The 13,749-nt window shown below is 66.8% G+C and overlaps 1 protein-coding gene and 1 pseudogene across 7 annotated transcripts; one reads left to right on the forward strand and one right to left on the reverse strand.

Moving 5' to 3' along the window:
* The first annotated feature begins 159 nt into the window (after positions 1-159).
* On the forward strand, positions 160-10,257 carry LOC311615951 (interferon-induced transmembrane protein 3-like). 6 transcript variants are annotated; one of them, XM_084907094.1, is made up of 3 exons: positions 160-645; positions 1,335-1,535; positions 1,828-2,087. In XM_084907094.1, the coding sequence occupies exons 1-2, from the start codon at positions 394-396 to the stop codon at positions 1,518-1,520; spliced, it is 438 nt and encodes a 145-aa protein (XP_084763220.1). In that variant the 5' UTR covers positions 160-393; the 3' UTR covers positions 1,521-1,535; positions 1,828-2,087. The 6 variants fall into 6 exon arrangements, with proteins under 6 accessions (XP_084763220.1, XP_084763224.1, XP_084763223.1 ...); XM_084907098.1 differs by lacking the exon at positions 1,828-2,087 and adding an exon at positions 5,438-5,556 and having other exon boundaries at positions 269-645; XM_084907097.1 differs by lacking the exons at positions 160-645; positions 1,335-1,535; positions 1,828-2,087 and adding exons at positions 4,116-4,445; positions 5,438-5,638; positions 5,931-6,190.
* Positions 10,258-11,960: 1,703 nt separating this feature from the next.
* On the reverse strand, positions 11,961-13,281 carry LOC311615955 (interferon-induced transmembrane protein 3-like; annotated as a pseudogene). The gene is made up of 2 exons: positions 12,888-13,281; positions 11,961-12,307 (listed from the first exon to the last, which is right to left on the reverse strand). The product of its transcript is annotated as an interferon-induced transmembrane protein 3-like (transcript).
* Positions 13,282-13,749: the final 468 nt, after the last annotated feature.

Genomic DNA, 13,749 nt, shown 5'->3' on the forward strand with positions numbered 1-13,749 from the left:
CGCCCCACTCTCCCGAGCTTCATCTCAGATCCTTGAGGTTCTGCTTCCCGGCAGAGGTCGCCAGCCTGGCACAAATACACGCACACAATTCCTCCTGGGCCTGAATGTTTCCACGGTAACATCCCCTTCTGGATGGCCCATCCCAGCCTAAACCAGGGCCTGGGGAGCAGAGACAGGCCTGAGGGAGTGACCTGGACAGGAAGCCCTCCCCCCCCCCCCCCAGGCCTCTCTCTGCCGGCTCTTGTGCAACCCGACACGCCCTTGGCAGGGACGCCCTCCAGGAACTCAGCCAGGACACAACTTTGGGGAAAACGAAACTGCCAGGAACAGGCACGGCCCCGCGGCCCCGCTCTCCTGCATCCGGTCTGTCCGCCATCCACTCCGCGCCGCACCATGAACCCCAGCTCCCAGCCCTTCTTCCCGGGCGCCCGCACCGCGCTGGCCCCGGCCTACGAGGTGCTCAAGGAGGAGCACGAGGTGTCTGTGCTGGGGGGTCCCCAGGGCGCGATGCCCACAAGGACCACGACCGTGATCAACGTCCAGACGGACACGGTGGTGCCCGACCACATCGTGTGGTCCCTGTTCAACACCCTCTTCTTCAACCCCTGCTGCCTCGGCTTCGTGGCCTTCGCCTTCTCTGTGAAGGTGGGTGTGCGGGGGGGGGGGGGGGGGGGGCTCCCCGGAAAGCTGTGCCAGCCCCCGGTCTGCTGGCCCGACGGCCTCGGGATGGGAGCCCGTGTGTGTGTGTGTGTGTGTGTGTGTGTGCGTGTGTGTGTGCGAGAGTGTGTGTGAGAGAGTGTGTGTGTGAGACTGTGTGTGTGCGTGTGCGTGTGTGTGTGCGAGAGTGTGTGTGAGAGAGTGTGTGTGTGTGAATGTGTGTGTGTGTGAGAGAGAGTGTGTGTGTGTGTGTGTGAGAGTGTGTGTGTGTGAGTGTGTGTGTGTGTGTGTGTGAGAGAGTATGTGAGTGTGTGTGCTGGTCACGGACGGCAGGATCAGCCTTTGTCCTGGGACTCCAAGGGAGAGCCTGTTGATCGCCCAGAAAGTACACTCCTCTGACTCACCATGTGGCCTCGGGGCTCTGGCTAGAGAACCAAAGTCCTCAGAAAACCCAGCCCTGGTTGGGGGGGGGCTGAGGTTCTGGGAGGCTGAGGGCTGTGAGGCCCCCCTGGCCTGGCCTGGCCTGGCCGCTCAGGCTCCAGGGAACGGGAGGGGTGTCTGGCCTGGCTGAGGGAGGTGGAGGCTGGTCTGGGCTGGTGCAGCCAGGGGCTGCCTGAGTCACAGCACCTGGCTGTGCCCAGGGCCCGCCCAGACCCTCACCCTCTCTTCTCCCCCAGTCTAGGGACCGGAAGATGGTGGGGGATGTGATTGGGGCCCAGAGCTATGCATCCACCGCCAAGTGCCTCAACATCTGGGCCGTGGTCCTGGGCCTCCTGATGACCGTCGGACTCATCGTTATGCTGGTCATCATGCTCCCGGCAGCCATCCATGCAGCGCAGGCAAACTACGGAGGCGGCTTCTAGTCGCCGCCACGGCAGGTGCCGAGCCCTCCCCACCCTCACCACCCGCGTGCCCGCCCCCCGGCGCCCACCCCTCCACCTGCACCTGTGCACACACCTGTCTGCAGCTGAGCTCAATAAAGTGCACTGCACGTGGCCAAGCCGGCATCCCCTGGCCTGGCCGCTCAGGCTCCAGGGAACGGGAGGGGTGTCTGGCCTGGCTGAGGGAGGTGGAGGCTGGTCTGGGCGGGAGCAGCCAGGGGCGGCCTGAGTCACAGCACCTGGCTGTGCCCAGGGCCCGCCCAGACCCTCACCCTCTCTTCTCCCCCAGTCTAGACCGGAAGATGGTGGGGGATGTGATGGGGGCCAGGAGCTATGAGTCCACCGCCAAGTGCCTCAACATCTGGGCCGTGGTCCTGGGCCTCCTCGTGGTCCTCGCCGTCATCGTCCCGGTCATCGTGGTTTTCACCGCTGCTCTGAATCGCGGCCTCGGGGGGTCCTTTCACCTGCCCCAAGACTGAGGCCCTGCCCTTCCCCGCTGCGCAGACGCCCGGTGTCCGCGATGGCGCTCAATAAAGCACATGTGTGAGACAGGCTGTGTTTTCTCTTGGGAGGGTCCTGGGAGAGCCTGGCTGCCCTGAGACCGAGCCCCCTGCCCCTGCCCTCCCCCCCTGCCCTTGTCGTCCCCCCCTGCCCCTGCCCTCCCCCCCTGCCCCTGCCCTGCCCCTGCCTGCTGCCCAGAGGCCAGGAGGGCTGGATCCCAAGGCGGGAGCGGCCAGGCGGTCCTCCCAGCAGGAGCATCTGTCCTCTCCCGGCCCTCGCCCCGCCCACGAAGTGAGCCGATGGGCGGTCAGAGCCCCTCCGCCCGCCCCGCCCGCCTCCCGGTCCCTGTCCTGGCTCCTCCCGGAGGGGCTGGGGCAACGCCAGTGACGCCGGAACCCTCACCGCCTCCGCCCCGCCCACATGCCCTCCGCCCCGGAGGCCACGCCCTCCGCCCCGCCCACATGCCCTCCGCCCCGGAGGCCCCGCCCTCCACCCCGCCCACATGCCCTCCGCCCCGCCCACGAGCTTTATGGTCCCGCCCACACCCGCGGCGCCCCACCTCTCCGGCTCCGCCCTGGGGCCCGCCCGCCTCCTGGCCCCGCCCACCACCTTCCGTCCCCGCGTTTTCCCACCGGCCGGGCAGCCCTGCGCCCACAGCCCTGGGCCTCCGGGGCGAGGGGCCGGCGCCCTGGGCCGCGTGCGAGCGCTTGACTTCCGGTGCGCAGGCGGCTCCGCTCGGGCCCGTCACCCCGGAGCCCGCACCGCTCAGGGCCCGCTCCGCCGCAGGGGTGTGCCACGCGCTGCGGGTCTTCGGAAGGGCCCACTGGCAAGATTCCCACTGACCCTCCCAACACCTGGTCCGGAGCACGGCCGCCTTTTTAAAATACCGGCCTGCGGACTGAAAGGTCCCGGGTTCCATTCCGGTCAAGGGCATGTGCCTGGGTTGCGAGCACATCCCCGGTGGGGGGGGTGCAGGAGGCAGCTGGTCCATGATTCTCATCGATGTTTCTGCCTCTCTCTCCCTCTCACTCCTCTAAAAGAAATCAATAAAATACATATAAAAAACAACAACAAACACACGTTCTGGGGTGAGGATTAAAACAAAACACACACGCGCACAGGAAGAAGTAATACCGTGTGAAGCCCCTGCACACGTGACCCCCCAGGGACCAGAGCGGCCCGGAAGGCCCCCGCCGCCGTCGAACCCGCTCCCGGCGTGTGCGCGAGGTGACGGACGGGTGGGCATGGCCACGAGCAGGGCTGCCGGTCACAGACCCGTCCGGCCTCCCGGGCGCAGACTGTCACCGGGAATCAAACCCCCGCCCCCGGGCGCTCTTCGATCCCTGGGAAAAGGGGCGGGAAGAGCTTGATTTGGGTGATGAGACATGTTTCGGGTTCGAAGCCTCCTGCCCTGCGGCTGGGTGACGGTGAGCCGGAGCGCGGCCGGGCCCCAGCCGCTGAGGCCCTCAGGCCCTGTGGCCAGCGGTGGGCGGGAGCCAGTGCGCGTGCAGCAGAGGAGGGAGGGAGCCTCCTTCGTTCCCTTGTAGGTATTCCCGTTTCCTGTGCTGGCAGCGGCCCGCCCCCCTGCCTCTCGCTCCATCTCCGTTCTCCTTGCGGTTGTGGGGGGGGACGGGGCACCCCAATCTGTCCCCAGGGCACTCACACCTCCACTGTGTCCGTCCACCGGCCGCCCGCCCTGCCTTCCTGTTTCACCAGCCAGGTTGTGCGAGGCTAGGAGCTGCCCGGAGGAGGCCGGCTCGGACTGCCGACCCTGGGCATGAGTCTGGCAAAGGGGACCGACTCCGTTTCAGAGCATCTCCGGCTGACAAACCCAGCACAGCCCCCACCCACAGCAGGCTCGGCAGGCGGCGCCGCTCCCCTTCCGGGGACTCCAGACACCAGCGCCGCGGCCGGCCCATCCCAGCCTAAACCAGGGCCTGGGGGAGCAGAGACAGGCCTGATGAGTGTCCAGGACAGGAAGCCCCCCCGCCCCCGCCCCCCCAGGCCTCTCTCTGCCGGCTCTTGTGCAACCCGACACTCCCTCGCCGGGACGCCCTCCAGGAACTCAGCCAGGACACAACTTTGGGGAAAATGAAACTGCCAGGAACAGGCACGGCACAGTGGCCCCGCTCTCCTGCATCCATCCGCACGCCATCCGCTCCGCTCCGCACCATGAACCCCAGCTCCCAGCCCTTCCTCGCCGGCTCCCGCTCCACACTGGCCCCGGAGGAGCACGAGGTGTCTGTGCTGGGGGGTCCCCAGGGCGCGATGCCCACAAGGACCACGACCGTGATCAACGTCCAGACGGACACCGTGGTGCCCGACCACATTGTGTGGTCCCTGTTCAACACCCTCTTCTTCAACCCCTGCTGCCTCGGCTTCGTGGCCTTCGCCTTCTCCGTGAAGGTGGGTGTGCGGGGGGGGGGGGGGGGGGGGGCTCCCCGGAAAGCTGTGCCAGCCCCCGGTCTGCTGGCCCAACGGCCTCGGGATGGGAGCCCACGTGTGTGTATGTGAGAGAGTGTGTGTGAGTGAATGTGTGTGTGAGTGTGTGTGAGAGTAAGAGAGTGTGTGTGTGTGTGTGTGTGAGTGTGTGAGTGTGTGAGTGTGTGTATGTGTGAGAGTAAGAGAGTGTGTGTGTGCGTGAGAGTGTGTGAGTGTGTGTGTGTGAGAGTAAGAGAGTGTGTGTGTGTGTGTGAGAGAGTGTGTGTGTGTGTGTGAGAGAGTGTGTGTGAGTGTATGTGTGAGAGTAAGAGAGTGTGTGTGTGAGAGAGTGTGAGAGACTGTGTGTGTGTGTGTGTGTGTGTGAGTATGTGTGAGAGTAAGAGAGTGTGTGAGAGAGTGTGTATGTGTGTGAGAGTGTGTGTGTGAGAGACTGTGTGTGTGTGTGTGTGTGTGTGAGTGTGTGTGTGTGAGTATGTGTGAGAGTAAGAGAGTGTGTGAGAGAGTGTGTGTGTGTGTGAGAGAGAGAGAGAGAAAAAAAAAGAGAGAGAGAGAGTGTGAGAGTGTGTGCAGATCATGGTGAGGCTGCCTGGTAAGGCTGCCTGGGGACGGCAGGATCAGCCTTTGTCCTGGGACTCCAAGGGAGAGCCTGTTGATCGCCCAGAAAGTACACTCCTTTGACTCACCATGTGGCCTCGGGGCTCTGGCTAGAGAACCAAAATCCTCAGAAAACCCAGCCCTGGTTGGGGGGGGGCTGAGGTTCTGGGAGGCTGAGGGCTGTGAGGCCCCCCTGGCCTGGCCTGGCCTGGCCGCTCAGGCTCCAGGGAACGGGAGGGGTGTCTGGCCTGGCTGAGGGAGGTGGAGGCTGGTCTGGGCTGGTGCAGCCAGGGGCGGCCTGAGTCACAGCACTTGGCTGTGCCCAGGGCCCGCCCAGACCCTCACCCTCTCTTCTCCCCCAGTCTAGGGACCGGAAGATGGTGGGGGATGTGATTGGGGCCCAGAGCTATGCATCCACCGCCAAGTGCCTCAACATCTGGGCCGTGGTCCTGGGCCTCCTGATGACCGTCGGACTCATCGTTATGCTGGTCATCATGCTCCCGGCAGCCATCCATGCAGCGCAGGCAAACTACGGAGGCGGCTTCTAGTCGCCGCCATGGCAGGTGCCGAGCCCTCCCCACCCTCACCACCCGCGTGCCCGCCCCCCGGCGCCCACCCCTCCACCTGCACCTGTGCACACACCTGTCTGCAGCTGAGCTCAATAAAGTGCACTGCACGTGGCCGAGCCGGCATCCCCTGGCCTGGCCGCTCAGGCTCCAGGGAACGGGAGGGGTGTCTGGCCTGGCTGAGGGAGGTGGAGGCTGGTCTGGGCGGGAGCAGCCAGGGGCGGCCTGAGTCACAGCACCTGGCTGTGCCCAGGGCCCGCCCAGACCCTCACCCTCTCTTCTCCCCCAGTCTAGACCGGAAGATGGTGGGGGACGTGATGGGGGCCAGGAGCTATGAGTCCACCGCCAAGTGCCTCAACATCTGGGCCGTGGTCCTGGGCCTCCTCGTGGTCCTCGCCGTCATCGTCCCGGTCATCGTGGTTTTCACCGCTGCTCTGAATCGCGGCCTCGGGGGGTCCTTTCACCTGCCCCAAGACTGAGGCCCTGCCCTTCCCCGCTGCGCAGACGCCCGGTGTCCGCGATGGCGCTCAATAAAGCACATGTGTGAGACAGGCTGTGTTTTCTCTTGGGAGGGTCCTGGGAGAGCCTGGCTGCCCTGAGACCGAGCCCCCTTCCCGCCCCCTGCCCTTGTCGTCCCCCCGCCCCCCCCCCCCCGCCTGCTGCCCAGAGGCCAGGAGGGCTGGATCCGAATGCGGGAGCGGCCAGACCATCCTTCTACTGGAGCATCCTTCCGCTCCCCGCCCTCGCCCCGCCCACGAAGTGAGCCGATGGGCGGTCAGAGCCCCTCCGCCCGCCCCGCCCGCCTCCCGGTCCCTGTCCTGGCTCCTCCCGGAGGGGCTGGGGCAACGCCAGTGACGCCGGAACCCTCACCGCCTCCGCCCCGCCCACATGCCCTCCGCCCCGGAGGCCACGCCCTCCGCCCCGCCCACATGCCCTCCGCCCCGGAGGCCCCGCCCTCCACCCCGCCCACATGCCCTCCGCCCCGCCCACGAGCTTTATGGTCCCGCCCACACCCGCGGCGCCCCACCTCTCCGGCTCCGCCCTGGGGCCCGCCCGCCTCCTGGCCCCGCCCACCACCTTCCGTCCCCGCGTTTTCCCACCGGCCGGGCAGCCCTGCGCCCACAGCCCTGGGCCTCCGGGGCGAGGGGCCGGCGCCCTGGGCCGCGTGCGAGCGCTTGACTTCCGGTGCGCAGGCGGCTCCGCTCGGGCCCGTCACCCCGGAGCCCGCACCGCTCAGGGCCCGCTCCGCCGCAGGGGTGTGCCACGCGCTGCGGGTCTTCGGAAGGGCCCACTGGCAAGATTCCCACTGACCCTCCCAACACCTGGTCCGGAGCACGGCCGCCTTTTTAAAATACCGGCCTGCGGACTGAAAGGTCCCGGGTTCCATTCCGGTCAAGGGCATGTGCCTGGGTTGCGAGCACATCCCCGGTGGGGGGGGTGCAGGAGGCAGCTGGTCCATGATTCTCATCGATGTTTCTGCCTCTCTCTCCCTCTCACTCCTCTAAAAGAAATCAATAAAATACATATAAAAAACAACAACAAACACACGTTCTGGGGTGAGGATTAAAACAAAACACACACGCGCACAGGAAGAAGTAATACCGTGTGAAGCCCCTGCACACGTGACCCCCCAGGGACCAGAGCGGCCCGGAAGGCCCCCGCCGCCGTCGAACCCGCTCCCGGCGTGTGCGCGAGGTGACGGACGGGTGGGCATGGCCACGAGCAGGGCTGCCGGTCACAGACCCGTCCGGCCTCCCGGGCGCAGACTGTCACCGGGAATCAAACCCCCGCCCCCGGGCGCTCTTCGATCCCTGGGAAAAGGGGCGGGAAGAGCTTGATTTGGGTGATGAGACATGTTTCGGGTTCGAAGCCTCCTGCCCTGCGGCTGGGTGACGGTGAGCCGGAGCGCGGCCGGGCCCCAGCCGCTGAGGCCCTCAGGCCCTGTGGCCAGCGGTGGGCGGGAGCCAGTGCGCGTGCAGCAGAGGAGGGAGGGAGCCTCCTTCGTTCCCTTGTAGGTATTCCCGTTTCCTGTGCTGGCAGCGGCCCGCCCCCCTGCCTCTCGCTCCATCTCCGTTCTCCTTGCGGTTGTGGGGGGGGACGGGGCACCCCAATCTGTCCCCAGGGCACTCACACCTCCACTGTGTCCGTCCACCGGCCGCCCGCCCTGCCTTCCTGTTTCACCAGCCAGGTTGTGCGAGGCTAGGAGCTGCCCGGAGGAGGCCGGCTCGGACTGCCGACCCTGGGCATGAGTCTGGCAAAGGGGACCGACTCCGTTTCAGAGCATCTCCGGCTGACAAACCCAGCACAGCCCCCACCCACAGCAGGCTCGGCAGGCGGCGCCGCTCCCCTTCCGGGGACTCCAGACACCAGCGCCGCGGCCGGCCCATCCCAGCCTAAACCAGGGCCTGGGGGAGCAGAGACAGGCCTGATGAGTGTCCAGGACAGGAAGCCCCCCCGCCCCCGCCCCCCCAGGCCTCTCTCTGCCGGCTCTTGTGCAACCCGACACTCCCTCGCCGGGACGCCCTCCAGGAACTCAGCCAGGACACAACTTTGGGGAAAATGAAACTGCCAGGAACAGGCACGGCACAGTGGCCCCGCTCTCCTGCATCCATCCGCACGCCATCCGCTCCGCTCCGCACCATGAACCCCAGCTCCCAGCCCTTCCTCGCCGGCTCCCGCTCCACACTGGCCCCGGAGGAGCACGAGGTGTCTGTGCTGGGGGGTCCCCAGGGCGCGATGCCCACAAGGACCACGACCGTGATCAACGTCCAGACGGACACCGTGGTGCCCGACCACATTGTGTGGTCCCTGTTCAACACCCTCTTCTTCAACCCCTGCTGCCTCGGCTTCGTGGCCTTCGCCTTCTCCGTGAAGGTGGGTGTGCGGGGGGGGGGGGGGGGGGGCTCCCCGGAAAGCTGTGCCAGCCCCCGGTCTGCTGGCCCAACGGCCTCGGGATGGGAGCCCACGTGTGTGTATGTGAGAGAGTGTGTGTGAGTGAATGTGTGTGTGAGTGTGTGTGAGAGTAAGAGAGTGTGTGTGTGTGTGTGTGTGTGAGTGTGTGAGTGTGTGAGTGTGTGTATGTGTGAGAGTAAGAGAGTGTGTGTGTGCGTGAGAGTGTGTGAGTGTGTATGTGTGAGAGTAAGAGAGTGTGTGTGTGTGTGTGAGAGAGTGTGTGTGTGTGTGTGAGAGAGTGTGTGTGAGTGTATGTGTGAGAGTAAGAGAGTGTGTGTGTGAGAGAGTGTGAGAGACTGTGTGTGTGTGTGTGTGTGTGTGAGTATGTGTGAGAGTAAGAGAGTGTGTGAGAGAGTGTGTATGTGTGTGAGAGTGTGTGTGTGAGAGACTGTGTGTGTGTGTGTGTGTGTGAGTGTGTGTGTGTGAGTATGTGTGAGAGTAAGAGAGTGTGTGAGAGAGTGTGTGTGTGTGTGAGAGAGAGAGAGAGAGAAAAAAAGAGAGAGAGAGAGTGTGAGAGTGTGTGCAGATCATGGTGAGGCTGCCTGGTAAGGCTGCCTGGGGACGGCAGGATCAGCCTTTGTCCTGGGACTCCAAGGGAGAGCCTGTTGATCGCCCAGAAAGTACACTCCTCTGACTCACCATGTGGCCTCGGGGCTCTGGCTAGAGAACCAAAATCCTCAGAAAACCCAGCCCTGGTTGGGGGGGGCTGAGGTTCTGGGAGGCTGAGGGCTGTGAGGCCCCCCTGGCCTGGCCTGGCCTGGCCGCTCAGGCTCCAGGGAACGGGAGGGGTGTCTGGCCTGGCTGAGGGAGGTGGAGGCTGGTCTGGGCTGGTGCAGCCAGGGGCGGCCTGAGTCACAGCACCTGGCTGTGCCCAGGGCCCGCCCAGACCCTCACCCTCTCTTCTCCCCCAGTCTAGGGACCGGAAGATGGTGGGGGATGTGATTGGGGCCCAGAGCTATGCATCCACCGCCAAGTGCCTCAACATCTGGGCCGTGGTCCTGGGCCTCCTGATGACCGTCGGACTCATCGTTATGCTGGTCATCATGCTCCCGGCAGCCATCCATGCAGCGCAGGCAAACTACGGAGGCGGCTTCTAGTCGCCGCCACGGCAGGTGCCGAGCCCTCCCCACCCTCACCGCCCGCGTGCCCGCCCCCCGGCGCCCACCCCTCCACCTGCACCTGTGCACACACCTGTCTGCAGCTGAGCTCAATAAAGTGCACTGCACGTGGCCGAGCCGGCATCCCCTGGCCTGGCCGCTCAGGCTCCAGGGAACGGGAGGGGTGTCTGGCCTGGCTGAGGGAGGTGCAGGCTGGTCTGGGCGGGAGCAGCCAGGGGCGGCCTGAGTCACAGCACCTGGCTGTGCCCAGGGCCCGCCCAGACCCTCACCCTCTCTTCTCCCCCAGTCTAGACCGGAAGATGGTGGGGGACGTGATGGGGGCCAGGAGCTATGAGTCCACCGCCAAGTGCCTCAACATCTGGGCCGTGGTCCTGGGCCTCCTCGTGGTCCTCGCCGTCATCGTCCCGGTCATCGTGGTTTTCACCGCTGCTCTGAATCGCGGCCTCGGGGGGTCCTTTCACCTGCCCCAAGACTGAGGCCCTGCCCTTCCCCGCTGCGCAGACGCCCGGTGTCCGCGATGGCGCTCAATAAAGCACATGTGTGAGACAGGCTGTGTTTTCTCTTGGGAGGGTCCTGGGAGAGCCTGGCTGCCCTGAGACCGAGCCCCTTCCCGCCCCCCCCCCCCCCCCGCCTGCTGCCCAGAGGCCAGGAGGGCTGGATCCGAATGCGGGAGCGGCCAGACCATCCTTCTACTGGAGCATCCTTCCGCTCCCCGCCCTCGCCCCGCCCACCATTTAGCCCCGCCCACGGTATGAGTGGGGAGTGGGAAATGGGCGTGGTCAGGGCCCCCCCACCCGCCCGGCCCGCCTCCGGGTCCCCAGGTTCTCCGCGGGGCGACGGGAGCACTCAGCCCGCCCCGCCCACCCACCTCTTAGCCCCGCCCACCCCCTGGACACGCCTGCCCATTGGGTCCCGCGGACGGGACGCCGCACGCAATGCTGCTTCTCCCTTCTGGTCTTCGGCGGCGTCCACCTGGTTCAGCCCCAGAGAACCAGCCGCCCTCCTTTCCGGCTCCCGCCCCGCCCACCAGGCCCACGCCCGCTTCCGGCCCCGCCCTCCATCCCCGCCAATGGGGTCAAGCAAATTTCCGGCCCCGCCCAGGTCCCCTCCGCGCCCACCATCCCAGCCCCGCCCACCGTACAAGCCCCGCCCACGTCCGGGCCGCAGCGGTTTTCCGCTGTCGGACCCCCGGCAGCGCGTGGTCGCGTCCCCAGGAGCTCGGCCGGCTGCCCCGGCCCTGCCGCTGCCCCGCGCTCGCGGGGAGCCCCGCGCGTCCGGGGAGGTGCTCCCCGGGTCCAGGCCACGGCTCTGCCGGCTGCTCCGGGGCCCTCGGCGCCCCTCCCGTCCCGGGAAAGCGCAGCCTCCCTCCGTCGAAGGGGGCCGCCCGCCTCCCCTGCGGCCATCCTCCGGGGCTCAGCCTCCTGCTGCGGCCCCGGGCGGGGCACCCTCCGGCCAGGCACCCCTCCTCCCCTGGACAGCACAGCCGCGGGGCCCGATCAAGCGCTGCAGGTGGTCACAGGGGGTGGGGGTCCCTCCCTCCGGCAGCGGGTCTGACCGGAGAACCGGGGACCGGCTGCTGCCCGCAGGCCGGAGCCCCCAGCTGGAGCCCAGGCGGCCGGGCCCAGCGGCAAGGCTCCTGCAGAGGGTCACCTCCGACACCATCCCGCCGCCTGGCCCCCAGCCTCTCCCGGCGCCTGTGCAGGGCCTGGGGCCCAGGTGAGGACGGCTCCAGCCCACGGCACCCGGGCCCTGGCAGAGGCTCGGCCAAAGCACACACACACACACACTCCCCGCCACTCCAGCCAGAGGCCCAGGCATGTGGGTGGGAGGACCGGTGCTTTCTCTCGGGGTTTCTGTCCATCGAGGCTGAGGCCTCTGTCCCTCCCGGGCCACTGGCTGCCCCTAACCTGCCCCTGCAGAGGAGCAGGGACAGAGCTGGAGGGCTCAGGAGGGGCTGGGGCCTGGGCTGCACCCCTGCCCCCATGTGCAGACACCGCGGCCTCCAGAGAACCGGCCGCCGCCCTCACCCAGCACCGCTGCTCCCAGCCACTGGGAGTCCGTGAGGCTTGTCCTGGGGCCAAGGGTGTCTGGCCCAGTGCCCCTTGGGTCAGGGTCAGACCCTGGAAGGAGGGACCCCTCCTAGGCCCCTGGTCCAGCCGCTGCTCCCAGCTGGAGGCCAGAAACCAGGAACATCTGAGAAAGTGCCAGGACCCCCTCGGAGCCGCAAGGGGGGCTGCCTCGGGCGGGCGGGGGACCGGGCAGTGCCCTAACCCAGGGAATGCCAGCACGGCCATGTGCAATGCTTTATTGAGCTCAGCTGCAGACAGGTGTGTGCACAGGTGCAGGTGGAGGGTGGGCGCCGGGGGGCGGGCACGCGGGTGGTGAGGGTGGGGAGGGCTCGGCACCTGCCCTGGCGGCGACTAGAAGCCGCCTCGGTAGTTTGCCGGGATGGCTGCCGGGAGCATGATGACCAGCATAACGATGAGTCCGACGGTCATCAGGAGGCCCAGGACCACGGCCCAGATGTTGAGGCACTTGGCGGTGGATGCATAGCTCTGGGCCCCCATCACATCCCCCACATCTTCCGGTCCCTAGACTGGGGGAGAAGAGAGGGTGAGGGTCTGGGCGGGCCCTGGGCACAGCCAGGTGCTGTGACTCAGGCAGCCCCTGGCTGCACCAGCCCAGACCAGCCTCCACCTCAGCCAGGCCAGACACCCTCCCGTTCCCTGGAGCCTGAGCGGCCAGGCCAGGCCAGGCCAGGGGGGCCTCACAGCCCTCAGCCTCCCAGAACCTCAGCCCCCCCAACCAGGCTGGGTTTTCTGAGGACTTTGGTTCTCTAGCCAGAGCCCCGAGGCCACATGGTGAGTCAGAGGAGTGTACTTTCTGGGCGATCAACAGGCTCTCCCTTGGAGTCCCAGGACAAAGGCTGATCCTGCCGTCCCCAGGCAGCCTCACCGTGACCAGCACACACTCTCACACACTCTCTCACACACACGATAGCACACACACACATGATTGCCCGCACACACACAACACACTCACACACACACACATATACACATGCGCGCACACACACACACACACACGTGGGCTCCCATCCCGAGGCTGTCGGGCCAGCAGACCGGGGGGCTGGCACAGCTTTCCGGGGAGCCCCCCCCCCCCCCACCGCACACCACCTTCACGAGAAGGCGAAGGCCACGAAGCCGAGGCAGCAGGGGTTGAAAAAGAAAGAGGGTGTTGAACAGGGACCACACGATGTGGTCGGGCACCACGGTGTCGCTGTGGACGTTGACCACGGTGGACATCACGGTCCCGGGGTGCTGGGGAGCCCCCATGTTGATCACCTCGTGCTCCTCCTTGAACATCTCCGGTTTGGGGAGCGGTGGGGTCCCAGGTGAAGGAGGTGGATGCGTCCTGAGGCAGAGCCGGGAGCGTGTGGGGCCGCTGCTGGGACCGCCTAGGCCCCCTCCCTCGGGGGCTTGAGATTTCTTTTAAGTTTCCATTTCCTGATCTTTTCAGAATTAATGGTCTGAAGAGCTGGGCTGGGTGTGGGGGTGGGATGTACGCTCTGTTTTGCTCGGAGGGGGCGGGAGGAAATCCTGAGATCTGCCACCTTCCTGTGGCTTCCTGCCTGTCACCCCCCTCCCCTCCCCCCTCCCCCCACGCGGGCCCTACCTGTGGTCCCTGGCCCCCACTCCACCCAGCGTGAGCCCCGCCCAGCCACCCGCCCTGGACAGGCCGCTCCGGAGCACACACTGCGGGTGGGTGGGTGCCTCCTGGTTGGGCCTGGGCCCGCAGCCCCGGTGCCAGTCCAGGGCCCCGCAGGCCCTCGCTGGCGGGGCGGGGCCATGAGCAGAGGACCTGGGGCTGGATCGGAGGGGGCGGCTGGGCAGGGAGGGGGGAGGGGGGGAGACGGGGCAGCGGGCGCAGGGCAGCCCGGCCTCCGGGACCCTCTGCCTCCTGCCTCGGCGCACCCCGGGCAATGTGCGGCTTTGGCCAGGGGAGGTGTCGCCTGTGCGCAGCCGTCCTGTGCGGTCC

The sequence above is a fragment of the Pipistrellus hanaki genome (assembly GCF_964339955.1).
Source record: "Pipistrellus hanaki genome assembly, contig: scaffold_39, whole genome shotgun sequence".
NCBI classification, from domain to species: Eukaryota; Metazoa; Chordata; class Mammalia; order Chiroptera; family Vespertilionidae; genus Pipistrellus; species Pipistrellus hanaki.